General features: G+C 36.3%; 1 protein-coding gene across 4 annotated transcripts in view; it reads left to right on the top strand.

The window, feature by feature from the left end:
• The window catches only part of yeats2 (YEATS domain containing 2), a 44,090-nt gene that overhangs the window by 14,661 nt on the left and 14,861 nt on the right, over positions 1–14,568 (top strand). For 3 of the 4 annotated variants that reach the window (XM_051129046.1, XM_051129038.1, XM_051129031.1), the window contains 9 exons: positions 547–708; positions 3,557–3,651; positions 6,400–6,582; positions 8,543–8,783; positions 10,439–10,600; positions 10,696–10,814; positions 11,125–11,271; positions 13,580–13,762; positions 13,889–14,225. In XM_051129046.1, coding sequence (XP_050985003.1) covers positions 547–708; positions 3,557–3,651; positions 6,400–6,582; positions 8,543–8,783; positions 10,439–10,600; positions 10,696–10,814; positions 11,125–11,271; positions 13,580–13,762; positions 13,889–14,225 — 1,629 coding nt within the window. The remainder of the gene's footprint in view (positions 1–546; positions 709–3,556; positions 3,652–6,399; positions 6,583–8,542; positions 8,784–10,438; positions 10,601–10,695; positions 10,815–11,124; positions 11,272–13,579; positions 13,763–13,888; positions 14,226–14,568) is intronic. The other variant, XM_051129057.1, reaches the window with a different exon arrangement.

Below are 14,568 nucleotides of genomic sequence, written 5' to 3' on the forward strand. Positions count from 1 at the left end.
AAGCTGCATTGAAACTGCAGTTTGGACCTTCAACCCGTTGGCCACAATTGAAGTCCATTATATGGAGAAAATTCATATGTTCTCCTCAAAAACACTTCATTTCTTTTCCCCTGAAGAAAGAAAGAATGAACATCTTGGATGACAGGCCATCTGATTGGCATGCAAAATAACCAAACTACAAATTGTAACTTACTTACTAGTACCTAACTTTCAAAGGTTTGATGCTGTGAGTCTCATAAGCTGACTTGCATTAGGATGACGGTGTTTCCCATTGAATTATTAAAACACTGTATTCTCTGATACTCACAAATTGTTTAAAGCCAGCCAATCAGTCTCAAGTTTGCCATTTTGAGGAAACTCCAAACGTCAAGCTTAGTTGGCTTGCCGTCTGAAGATAAGACAAGAAAAGAAGACCATTGTAAAGATGTAAAAACTGCTCTGTAAAGCATTATGGATTTGCAGTCTGTGTGGCTCTAAAACATGATGAGAAATTTATGAGGATCACTCTAGAAATCTAATCATAGAAACACAATTTCTGTGTTGCAGGCTCTCCTATTTCCACTCCTAGTCACTCTCCTCTCCCCCGGACATCGTCATCCACGCCAGTGCACATGAAGTCCAGTCCCTCAGTCATAAATAACCCCTACATTATCGTGGACAAACCAGGGCAAGTCATTAATATGGCTGCATCGACATCTGCAGCTACAGGTACATACTCTCCCACACTGCTGCTTTTACCATAAGATAAATCACATCCCCTTCTTGTTGATCTGAGGTTTTTATTTGCTGTTCTTTATATTCCAACATCAAACAAGTTCTGATTGGCTATTATGCTGTTATTGTTTCCTTGCGGTAACATTCTGGACACTGAAGTGACTTTTTATAGAAATGTGTTGCATCGTGCATGGGGAAGACACAGTGAGAAAGTGTCAGGAGTGAATGCTGAAGACAAATCACAAAGTACAAGTTCCCCCTTAAGTTCTTTTTACCTTTTTGTGCTCACACACACACACGCAGTGCTTCACTCTTTCCCATGACTCATGCTGTGGGTTTACAGGCCATCATAAGACCAGGTTGCCATAGCGACCACATCACTGAGAGTTTAGGAGTGTGTGGAGCATGCAGTTGAACATTACTCTGTGTGTGTGCGTGTGTGTGCATGTGTGTAAGAACAAATTCCACCTCCATGGGTGCACAACTGATGTGCTTCTCGCAAATGCTGTATCACCTATAACTGCATTCTGGCACCTCAGTTAACATTTTTACAACACGCACATGCTCCACAAAAACACCTACATGCTCTCAGGAAAGATGAGTGTGTGTGTGGGTGGTCAGAGCTCTGTGCTGTGGTGATAAAGCAACGTAGTGACCATTAGAGCTGGACGTAACAGGAACAAACGTACAGCTACTACTCTCACTACAACTCATGACTGTCAAAATCATAGTTGTCATTTTTCTTGGGCTTTAGAAAATTGCTGGTTTTAAAATCTAATGGCTGTCTATCTAGACAGCATTGTGGGGCTTCATGAGTGCATTTGTGTCAAATGTAGAATGCTGAAGATGAGCGTTTCAACACAAGACAGAAATGCTCAAAATGTATTTCCATGTTCCAGTTGTTGGGAGTTACTTTCTTTACTTTGCCTCTTAAACAAATCTTAAATTTACCTTAAAAACTTGTGGAAACCCTGTTTATACACTACCAGTCAAAAGTTTTTGAACAGTAAGCTTTTTAATGTGTTTTTTTTTTTTTTTTTTTTTTTTTTAAGCCTCTTCTGCTTACCAAGCCTGCATTAATTTTAGAGGGGATTTTAGAAATTAATACTTTTATTTAGCAAGGATCAGTGCTGTTCTCTGACCTTTGTATTCATCAAAGAAACCTGAAAACCGAATAATAATAATAATAATAATAAATGTTTTTTGAACATCAAATCAGAATATTAAAATAATTTCTAAAGGATCATGTGACTGGAGTAATAATGCTAAAAAGTTTTTGAAATCACAGGAATAAATTAGATTTTAAAATTTATTCAAATAGAAAATGGTTATTTTAAATAGTAAAAATATTTCACATTTTTTGCTGTTTTTGCTGTACTTTGAATCAAATAAATGCAGGCTTTGTGAGCAGAAGAGACTTTTTTTAAAGAACATTACAAATCTTACTGTTCAAACCCTTTTGACTGATAGTGTAGGTTGGATGCTCAAACTGAAAACAAGTCTGCGATGCACTGAATGCTACCTAGGTACAGTAGGACACATGATTCAAATGTTTGATTTAAACATTTCAGTGGATCTTTGATTGCAAAAAGAAAATGGTTTCTTTGTGTGCAGCTCACTAGGTTTTAAAACAGCCATTCTTTTATGACTCTGCTGTGTTATGATAAGGCCTCTGCAGAATTCATACAACGGCATGAAAATGAGGCGTTAATGAAGTCTGAACATCTAAGAAACAGCTGCTTTGAATTAAAACTAGCACCAACATATAAAATATTCTGCTACATGCTTTTATGAATTATTAAGGCATCGCCCAGAAATTAAGATTCCCTACAGGGAAAATGCGTCTGTATTTCATGAAGATGAGTGAAGCTACTTCACTGTCCTGATTCGTTCAGTTGTCAGTGGGAACTTTTTTAAAAATAAAACTCACTTTATAGAAACAAAAGCATAGATGGTTATGACAACTGTCATCATTTTAAGTCCTTTTCCTAATAGAAATTAACTTGACTTTAAGTTTCAGCATGTCAGAGCAGCTTCATAAAATCACTGTATGCTTTCGAGCTGCAAGATTTCTGTCTTTTTGTTACTGGAGAACAGAGCTTGTGAAAATCAGGCTGTGAATCTGGAGAAGCTGCTGCATGCCAACTATCCTGGGGGATGGTGCATTATGAGATTTGGAGTAAATAAACTCCTTTGTTTTGTCAGTTCACACAGACATACTGGAGAAATTGAGCACAGAAGAGCAGAGCTGCAGTCTTAACACATTTAGGTTAAACAATGAGCTGCAGAGTAACTCAGTGTTCCATTGTGCACAAAGATACAGACAGAAACCTCTGATGCAAAAATTTGCTGAAATACTGCACCAGATTAGGTTGGTAAACCTCTAAGGAAAAAAATCTTAAACCTGAGCAAGAGCAAAAAACACTATGACACTGAAAAAATACATTTACACACAAAAAACACACCAAGCGAATGTAAAAGAAATCACTCTTTTCTTAACGCTTGAAAGGGGTCCATAGAAATGCATGTTTCTTTTGGTTTGGCTGATCTTGCTGCACTGAAAAAATAGTTTGAATAGACCTTGAAATTAAATTGAAATTCACCTATTTTCTAAATGCATTTTATTGATCTTATTGTAAATGATTCATACACATATGTTTCATTTTTATTTATTTACTTATTTTTTTGTCAGTAGCTTTTTTTTTTTTTTTTTTTTTTTTTTTTTTTAATGAAAATGTCATCAGTCTTCCAACTGACTTCTCTCTGGTGACATACACCATTAAGCTTCTGAACTGTGTCATACAAATTAGTTATATCTGCTGTTTTCACGTGTTTATTTCAGGCAGTCCATCAGCCAAGCAGAGCAGCACAGCCCATGGTGCTCGATCACCTGCTCCGAAAGTTCACACCAGCAGCTTCCTGTCCTCTGGCGTCAAGGTGAGACTGATAGTGTATATGTTTCTCTCTGTGAATGAATTTATTAAATGCAACTTGCGTTTGATTGCAATTTGGGGTCTTGCTGCTCAAGTACAGCCATGTGTTCTCGCAGTGACTTGATTTATTTCAGTGCTTTAAAGTGGTGAGCATCTCTCTCCTGCTCCTACAAGACAACTAAAGTAAACAGTGGGTGGATGAGAATAGAATATCAGTAGAAATTATGTGGGTATTGTGAGTGAAATCACCTGTAATTGAAAAATACAGATGTAGGCTGTTGAAAACAATGTGGCAAAATCAGTTCCCCTTCAGGCAGATTAGCATGATGAATCAGTATCCATTTGTGTTCAGAAAGAGCAGTAATGGAGCTTGTAGGAGGAAGGCATTCCTAAACGGGGATTCATTTGTCTGGCATTGTTCTGTAGAGCTGTATTATTATGGGCTCTGCTGTTCTCTGCATTTATTTATGAAGTGAAACGATAATGTTTGACTGAATCATATTCGTCACTTACAGCAGTAATAGGTTGTCTGTCCTTCTGCTGAACTGAAGAAAAACTGTCTCAAATTAGGTGATGATCTCTCTCTGTCTCTCTCTCTCTATCTGGGTTATTCTCTGAGGGTGTTTCAATGTTTTCTGGACACTGCGGGCTAAATTAACACCGGTAGTTATTAATAGTTACTGCCAGGCGGTGCAGTAAGAGGTCTGCAGCAGCTGTGTGTGCGTGTGTGAAGGTTTAAAATGGGACATCTATCTGTGGCGTGATGCTGCTGCTTTGCGCAAGCTGTGCAGAGGACTGAAGTATTCCCACGGCGCGCGCGCACACATACACGTGTGGACATACAGTGCGAATGGTCCACAGATGTTTCTTCAGAATGTTCTAAAATAATTTGTGCTTGTGTTTGGGGTCATTAAGATTTTTAATTGTTTTAGAAATAAGTCTCTTCTCCTCAGCAAGGTTGCGTTTATTTGATTAAAAGCTCAGCAAAACAGTGATATTGTGAAATATTATTATAATTTAATTTTCAGCAGCCATTACTCTACTCTTCAGTCTCACATGATCCTTCAGTAATCTGAATTTGGTCCTCAAGAAACATTTCTCATTATTATGAATGTTAAAAAAAGTTTTGCTGCACAATATTTTTTGTAATCCGTGATACTGTTTTTCTGGGATTCTTTAATAAATAGAATTTTAAAAGAACATAATTTATTTACAGTAGAAATCTTCTATAAAGATACATTAAATGTCTTTACTGTCACTTTTGTTCAATTTAGTGCTTCCTTGTTGAATAAAATAAATTGATTTCTTTAAAAAAAAACTTTTTTTGGATAGTAGTATACTTGAGCTTAAAAAACTTTTGTCTGAATGGTTAAATGGTTTTAAATTTGTTTTGTATATATAAATTACATTTATATATTAATATTTCTAGCAGTTTTAAATACCATGTGAACTCTTCCCTTTAAAGGGATAGTTGACCCAGAAATTAAAATTACTCCATGATACTCAACCCATCCTAGGTGTATATGACTTTCTTCTTGCAGACGAATACAGTCAGAGTTGTATTTAAAAATATCCTGGCTCTTCAAAGCTTTATAATTGCATTCCATTTTTTCCGTTTAAATTCTTTCTGGATTCCGTTTTTTCCATTTAATTTCTCTCTCTTTTTTTTTTTTAATGGTTGGATTAATTTTTTTTTAGATTCGAAAGCAAGTCTAGTTAATCAAAATTATGAAACTTACACAATTTAACATTAATTTATTGAAAGTTTAACAAAAATTACATGTCTAGGGCCCTGTAAGATGTTTTATTTTTTCTCACCTTCTGTTTTATTGTTACCAAATTCTGTTTAAGCACGTCTAACTATTTGAATGCATAAAAACAACTTCATTTATTTATTTTTCTTGTTATTAAACAAAGGCATAAAATATTCATTTAATTTATCTTTTAATCAAATGATAGTTAAACAAACTTTATTTTTTGGCAAACAAAGTTACTATTAAAATTAAAACATGAAAGAAGTAATCTGTGATCATTTTAGTAATAGTAGTAGTAGTAGTAGTAGTAGTAGTAGTAGTAGTAGTAGTATTATGTACATTCTGAAGTCTTCAAGTTAAACCGAAATTTTATTTTGACAGGTTGCTGTGAATTCCTTTAAATTTCTGTGTGTATATATGATATGATGATAGTTTCTCTCAAAAGAAACAGTAAAATGCTCATGAAAAAATTCTGGAACAGTTGTTCATATATTTATGCCCGACTTCACTGTTAATCTAGAATGTTAAAAATAATAATAAAGTATAAGTCAAACTTCTGAACTTTTGACTGGTAATTTTTGCACTGTAGTTTCTAAAGGAACAACATGTAATTGTAAACTCAGAGTTATAGTGTTTAAGTGTGTTTTTTTTACTGTTGTTTTTATGAAAGGTATGACAGCGGTGTTGAGATTATGTCTGTTTTGTATGATAAAGTTTGCATTTTGCTGTGTGCTACTGGCAGGAAAGGCAAGTCTCACTCAAGTTCACCGAGTTCATTTCAATGCTCATCCTCTCCCTCAGAGAAGCATGTGTTTATCCTACCCGAGGGAATGTGTGATTCACTAAATTAACTTTGGATTGGATCACACATCCAATATCTCTGAAAATTATCTTGGTTGAAATTGAACCGTGAATCAAATTTTCAGTGCACATCTCACTGTAATATGACAAGCAAAGAGTAATAAGAATTCTCTGTCTTTCTGTCTGTCTGTCTTAAGGTTATAATCAAGCAAGAACCAGGAGAGGTGCCCACCCAGCCATCACCACAGCAACAGGTCGTCTCCACAGCAACATCCCAGCAGCAGCAACAGTATGTGACAGTGAAGGGTGGTCACATGATAGCCATGTCGCCGCAAAAGCAGAGTGGGGCGGGAACTGGAGGAGGTGCCACGCCCAGCAAGGTTTTTATGAATACTTTTGTTTTGTTTGTACCATTATGACAATGTTCATTTTGACTATTTATGTCTTTAATCATAGACTGTTTGCAAACCAAATCCTATTGTTCCATTCCTTGTCTGTGTTTCAGTACTTAATGAGCTGCTTACCTAAACATTTGGGCATCATAGCTCAAAGATGTTTCAGATGCACCCATAATGTCCAAAAATAATATGTAGCTAGTTCTGTATTTCTATAGCTTCATTTCTCAATGCAGGGCGTCCTGTCTGAAAGAGTTTTTGAAACTGGAGTGCGCTCTGGTCATGCGGTCTAAACATATCTCAGGTCATTGCATCTCTGTGGACTTCCTACTCGTTTCTTTACTGCAGGATTTTTTAGCACCTGAGAGTCAAAGTCGCTCATACATCCTGTTTGGAGACAGTCCATCTACAATACGTCATTCTGCGCAAAAAAGACATCTTAACTCGCTAACTCATTTGAGTCTTGAGCACATTTATTGCATTACTCCTTAGATCTTTGAGTTTTAAGTCAAGCCATTTTCTATGTGATCTTTCTAAACATTGTATATTTTTTAAAGAGAAATTTCAACATTGCTGCAGCATTACTATAGAAGCATGAACAACCTTTTCTCATATTGGAAAAAGACTTACATTAACTACTGTTTGGATTACTTTTTGGATAAATTAAGCAGCACAACGGTTTTTACATTGGTAATAATAAGAAATGAAAATAAAAGAAATAGTTTCTGAAGGATCATATTACACTAAAGACTAGAACAGTGATGCTGAATATTCAGCTTTGTAAATATATTTTAAAATATACACTGCCGTTCAAAAGTTTGGTAATCAGTAGATCAGTATGATTTTTAAAGAAGATCAGTAAGTTTTTTTAAAAGACGTTTCATATGCTCGTCAAGGCTGCATTTAAAAATCTGTATTATTTTGAAATGTTACAATTTGAAATACTGTTTTTCTATCTTAATATACTTTAAAATACAACTTATTTCTGTGATGCAAAGCTGAATTTTCTTTAGTCATTACTTCATTCTTCAGTGTGACAAAATTCTTCAGAAATCATTCTGATATGCTGATTTATTATCAATGTTGAAAACAGTTGTGCGGCTCAATATTTTTAATACCCTGTAACTTTTTTTCAGGGTTCTTGCATGAATACAATGTTAAAAAGAACAGAATGTCTTTAAAATATAAATATTTTGTACAATACTGTACAATACTGTTCAGAAGTTTGGGGTCAGTAATTTTGTTTTTTTTTCTTTTTTGATGCACATTAATACTTTTATTAAGAAGGGATGTGTTAAAATGATAAAAAGTGATAGTAAAGACTTATATTGTTAGAAAAGATGTCTATTTAAAATAAATCCTGTACCTTTAGCACTGTACTACAGGTTCCAAAAAAAATACAAAGTTAAGCAGCACAACCATTTCCAGCATTAATAATAAATCAACATATTAGGATGATTTCTGAAGGATCATGTGACACTGGAGTAATGATGCTGAAAATTCAGCCTTGCATCACAGAAATAAATTATATTTTAAAGTATAGTAAAATACAAAACTGTTATTCTAAATTGTAATAATATTTCACAGTATTACTGTATTTTCTGTATTTTTTATCAAATAAATAGCCTTGATGAGCAGAAGAAAAAATTTTAACTTTGAAACAGCAGTTGTATAAATATAGAAATTTAAAATTTTAATAAAATATCAAAATGCAGCCTTGATGAACAAAAACCATTTCAACACCAAACTTTTGAACAATAGTGTACTTAACTGTTTGATTATACTTCGTTTTAAAAAATATGTGTAGGGGAGAGATGGTGAAAAAACATTTAATAAAACTGCATTTTATATCGAAAGGACACATTTTATGTAGAAGTTTTACATATTGATTTATGACATGTATTTAGAGTTGCAGAGTAACTGTGTGTGTGTTTTGCTTATGTAGGTGTTGGGGATTCCACTGGGCTCTGCTGTCAAACAGGTCTCCATGAGCAGCGGGCAGATCTTGGTTGCTAAGTCCAGCCCCTCTGTGTCCAAGGTGGTGGGCCAAAAGCAAGTGGTAGCACAGGGCGTCGCTAAGGCAATAGTCAGTGGAGGAGGCAGCAGTGCAAGCGGCATCACGGGACAGCAGGTGCATGCTGTTACCAAGGCAGCAAGTGGGTCTGGAGGAAGTGGCAAGAGTGGAGGTTAGAGTACACAATTTTTTTGTCCCTCATCATGCCATAATGTGACCTATATAATTAATAAGATCTCTTCTCTGCTGTTTGTTGTTTTTAAAGCCAAAATAACTAATTGTAACCATAGGTAATGTGAAAAGTTCCCAGCGTCAGGTTATTTTTCTGTCCTCACTGAAAGCTAAATACTGCACAAACTGACTTAACCAATCAGAACATTTTTTTTAATGTAAAATGAGATCTTGGACCAATGTAATGTTTGTGTAGATGCATAAATGTGTGCCAAGTTCAGAAAACATATGTCTTACCATGGATGCTAATTAAGATGTTCAGAACAGTAGTGTTTGTGTGTGTGTGTGGGTGAAAGAACAAGATTGTGCATTTGTTTGCGTGTTTGGAGAAGTGTTTGTCAGGCTGATCAGCAGATGTTGTGCTGAGAGGGGAATTTCACAGGGCTAATCTAAGTGTGTGAGAGGCTGTACCGCAATGCTGACTAAACCATTAGGAAACACCATTACTCAGTCAGACACTTGTATCTCCCTGCTGCCACAGGGGGAAACAGGATTTACTTTGATTAATTTTAAAGACACCCATATGTGGATGCATATTGGAAGCTTGTTAGTGGTATATGAACTAGACTTCAAGCTGTATGTTCTGTATTTTGCATGTTATGAGTACTTTATATAGTGTTATATAGGTTAGTTCACCCAACAGTTAAATTTCTGTCATTCATTTCTAGGGATGCAACAATACAGGTAGTCCACGGTTCAATATGTACCTCGATTTTTAACCACAGCTTTTGGTACGGTTTGGTTCTGAAAGCTTGCTACATGAATTTTTTTGGCATTTAATTAACAACAAAATACTCTTGTAAACCTTTGTACACTGGAAAAGCATGGATTATTATATATCTGCTTAATATTTCTTTTGAGAGGAGTATTATTTTTCCGATTTTTATGCAAAATAGGATGGGTTTTATTCATACTGGATGCCAGAGGGTGCCCTCGTGCAAAAAATCCAAATATGTGTCAAAGAGATAACACTGATGACGTTCCAGTCAGGAAATCTCTAATATGGATAAAAGCATCGCTATTGCTGTAACTGAATAAAAAAAAGATATAACGTTAAACGTTTTGAATGATTAGCCATTGCTAATCGACATACAGTATAGAATTTATTGTCTGCCTCATGCTATGATAGGAATCCCCTCAACTGATGCTGTGAAGTAAAAGTAAGTTATAATGTTCTTTTTTGTTGGTGTTTCCTCATCTCAGCACGTGAAATCAGGAGTGCACACAGCAAATTGAGAGAAATAAAACAAGGAAATTATTTAAATGCAATACCGAAAAACCACAATTCACAAGCGCATATTGTACATGTACATGTAAGACCTTTGTTCGTCTTCAGAACACAAATTAAGATATTTTTGATGAAATATGAGAGCTTTCTGACCCTGCATAGGCAGCAATGCAACTGACATGTTCAAGGCCCAGAAAGGTAGTAAGGACATTGTCTTTCAGTGAGAAACAGGTCAAATTGATATTCACTTTTTTTTTGGTCAATATTCAGCATTTATTCTCTGATACTATACTATTTCCTGCTATAATATGTTTCTCTTTTTTTTAAACAATTGTTTTTGTGGTGCTTCGCCTTCATTTTTTTTTTAGTTATGGCCACTCTACAGCTTCCAGCAAATAACCTGGCAAACCTGGCCAATCTGCCTCCGGGTACCAAACTCTACCTGACCACCAACAGCAAGAACCCATCGGGCAAAGGCAAACTCCTACTGATCCCACAGGGAGCTATTCTGAGAGCCTCACACAGCACAGGTCAGACACACACTATCATGTGGTTTTTGGGAACATTGTCATTATCTCTTTCTGTATTCAGATAAACATCTAACTAGGTTTATCTCTGTCTGTAGGCCAGCAGTCTCAGAGTTCTGGTTCTGGAGGGTCACATTCCTCCAGCGGGTCCTCAGGGTCTGGCAGCCTGCCTTCCAATTTATCCTACACTTCTTACATCCTCAAACAGACTCCTCAGGTAAAAGTCATTTAGATTCTGACCAGCACTAACTCTGTAGAATTTATCCATACTAGTTGTTTTGGTAAATCTTAACAATTTTAGTTTAAATGTGTGTGCTTAACTTTGTTAGTTAGGCTGAATAACTGCATACTCTTACATACTGTTTGAATGACCTCTGTTTAATATGTTTAGCTCAGTGGGTGATTTTGTTGTCTAAAACAATGTCCAGTCAAAAACACACACACACACACACACACACACACACATCCCAGAAGCCTTTTTCTGTCAGTTTGGGTTATGTTGACAAAGTCACTATCAATCTTTTCAGGGCACTTTCTTGGTTGGCCAGCCAGGGAGCTCTGGGAAACAAAGCTCTGGTGGTCATGTAGCATCAAATCCTGCATCCAGTACCCAGCAGGCCATTCGGGTCACAGCCGGACAGAAGGCAGCCATTTTGGCTCAGGTCTGTAACAAAGTAAGGATTTGACATTACAATATATTTTTCCTTTATTCTTCCCCGCCTACTCTATATAGTTATAAAACTACAGGAATATGTAATATATTATTTATAAATTCTTAGTTGATATAATAAGGGATATACAGTTGAGGACAAAAGTTTACATACACCTTGCAGAATTTGCAAAATGTTAATTATTTTACCAAAATAAGAGGGATCATACAAAATGCATGTTATTTTTTTTATTTAGTACTGACCTGAATAAGATATTTCACTTTTACATATAGTCCATAAGAAAATAATAGTTGAATTTATACAAAACTGCCAGTTGTTCTTCAGAAAAATCCTTCAGGTCCCACAAATTCTTTGGATTTTCAGCATTTTGTGTATTTGTGTACTCAAAGGCAGTACTAAATGAAAAAATATGATATTTAGGCAACATAAGAAAAATATGCATGTCTTCATTCTGTTCAAAAGTTTTCATCCCTGGCTCTCATCGGTGAGCGTTTGAATCTTCTGTAATAGTTGCATATGAGTCTCTCAGTTGTCCTCAGTGTGAAAAGATGGATCTCAAAATACTCAAAATGACTCATACAGTCATTGTTGGAAAGGGTTCAAATACACAAAAATGCTTTGTGGAAACTGAAGGATTTTTCTGAAGAACAGCGGACAGTTCATGACAAACATGGAACTCGTGAACAATTATCACTAAACAAAAAAAAAAACACAGCCGTGGATCGTTGAGGTAACAACACATCAACTGTATATAAACTTTTGAACAGGGCCATTTTTATGATGTCAACTATTATTTTCTCTTGTGGACTGTATGTAAACATCTTTTATGTGAAATATCTTATTCAGGTCATTACTAAATTTAAAATAACATGCATTTTGTATAATCCCTCTTAACTTGGTAAAATAATTTACATTTTGCAGATTCAGTAAACTTTTGACCTCAACTCTATTACAATATTTAGTGTATTATTTATTATTATATAAGGTATTATATTGTAATACATTATATTAAATTATATTGTGTATTATATAGATGGACATTATTAAATTAGATAAGTATATACGTCATGTCATAGGTTTGATTTTAGGTGCAGGTGATGGAGATGAAAGATGTTTTGTCTTTATTTCACAGTACCTGACCCATTTAACTTTTAATTACTTTCAGAATACAAGCTCACAGTTTTTGAAAAATGTTATTTCTTTTTGCCATGGTGCTGTAGATAACAATGCAGCAGAGATGTTTTCAGCAACAAATTAATTTCACTTGCTAAAACAGTCATCTGTATTTAACGAGTTATCTTAAATAAAATATAGAAATGAAATGTTAAAATTCACACACTCAAACTCGGTGACACAGAAGGATTGGGATCAGTTTAGCTACTGTCTGAAAGCAAAAGTGTTCAGGGGTTTGCCATTATTTCCTCCCTCTTCGTCATTGATTTCTTACTCTCTTTCTCTCTCATTGATCTTGCTTTATCTCTCCTCTTTCTTTCACTTGCTGCACTTTCATTAGTGTTACACAACGCCTCTTCTGAAGAGCTCACACTCTCTAGAGTCTTTTCTCTGTGTGTGTGTGTGTGTGTGTGTGTGTGTGTGTGTGTGTGTGTGTGTGTGTGTGTGTGTGTGTCCTGATTATAAGATAAAGGCTAATGAGTATGCCTGCAGCTGACATTTGAGCTGTAATTCAACCTGTAAACACACACTCATGGGCCTCTCTTCCTTCCTTCCTACTCTTACTACATTTCTTCTTGTTGCTTAATTATCCGTTTGAATCATACCCTCATAAAAGTGGAGCACATAGGGCGGCTTGATTTCTGCTCATTAGTTTCTTGTTATGATTTTCGTTATCTCCCCTAAACACAGGTGAGACTAAAACAAACCTCTTGCTTTGTTGTGTTAGACCTGCTAGAGATTGTTTGCATGCAGTAAGATAACCATACATATCGATCAGTGCCTGATCTACTTCAGTGCTCTGGAGTCATGGAGGAGTATTTGTGTTTGATGGAGGGTATTTGCTGTGAGCTTAAGAGCAAGAGAGAAGCAACATTAGAGGGAAAGACATGCAAGAACGAGTGTGAAAAACAAGTTTAAGACTGCTTTCTGTATCACTGGATATGCTGTTATGTAAGGGAGTTACTTGCAGTCTTTTTCTCATTCTCTTTTCAAGCCCAGTGAATCTGTATTAGCATGAATATTAAGGTTCATTGCCAAAAACACACTCTAAAAAAAGACTCTGGGAGAATCTCATTGCAGATTGTAGATGTTAAAAAGAATGTGTTTGGGTTTTTCAACTTCAGCTTTTGTTTGACAGGTGGTGGGTGGGTCTCAGGGTTCTCAGGTGAAGCTGTCAGATGGCTCAGTGAAGATGGTAACAGCTGCCGCAGCAAGTCACCTGAACAAACCCGGCACAACCACCCTAAGAATGACGGGAGGTGTCATCACTGCCACAAGCTCCACCCCATCCACACCCAGTGCCACACCCACCTCTCAACAGGTAACTTTCAACTGAAACAAAAAATGTTCATGCCGGATCCTCACTGTGTTGTACCTCCATCGCAAAGTTTATATACTGAAATCACTTTGTCCATTTATAGTCCCTCTAATGTTTTTCCCCCTACAGTCAGCAGAAGCCACTGGAGGATCATCCTCTCAGCCATTCCCTCAGACAGCTAAAGTGCCACCGCAGCACCCTGTGCTTGTAGCTGCCAATCAAGCCGCGGTGATCAGTGCAGCCAAGAGTGCCAGCTCTGCCGCCAACACAGCAAAGAGTTCTGCCTCTGGCACCGGCGCCGTAGTCACAGTCGCAAAGAGCGTCAACATGCCTCTCATTAGCCTGTCGAAGGGGGTGGGGTCATCTGTAGTAGGCGGGGCCAAGAGCTCCAGCCCCTCACTGGTCACCGCAGCATCACTGATTGGTGGAGGAACTGTCAGCGGGAAAACTGCTGCCACCATCTCAGGTAACCCGTGTTCTGCTGTGCAGAGTTGCCGGTTGTTTAAAAAAATGTCTTACAAGGATAGTTCACATAAAAATTAAAAATTCTCTCTTTTATTACCCAGTCTCATGTCGTTCTAAACCTCTAAGACTTTCATTCATCTTCAGAACACAATTTTTGATAAAATCCGAGAGCTTTCTGACTTTGCATAGACAGCAGTGCAACTGACACGTTCAAGATGCAGAAATGTAGTAAGGACGTTGTTAAAATAGTCCATGTGAAATCAGTGGTTTAACCTTAATTTTATGAAGCTTTTGGTGTACAAACAAGAGAAGAAATTGTTGAATTGAATAAAGTTATTTTTGTT

This window comes from Labeo rohita, chromosome 2, assembly GCF_022985175.1.
Source record: "Labeo rohita strain BAU-BD-2019 chromosome 2, IGBB_LRoh.1.0, whole genome shotgun sequence".
NCBI lineage: Eukaryota > Metazoa > Chordata > Actinopteri > Cypriniformes > Cyprinidae > Labeo > Labeo rohita.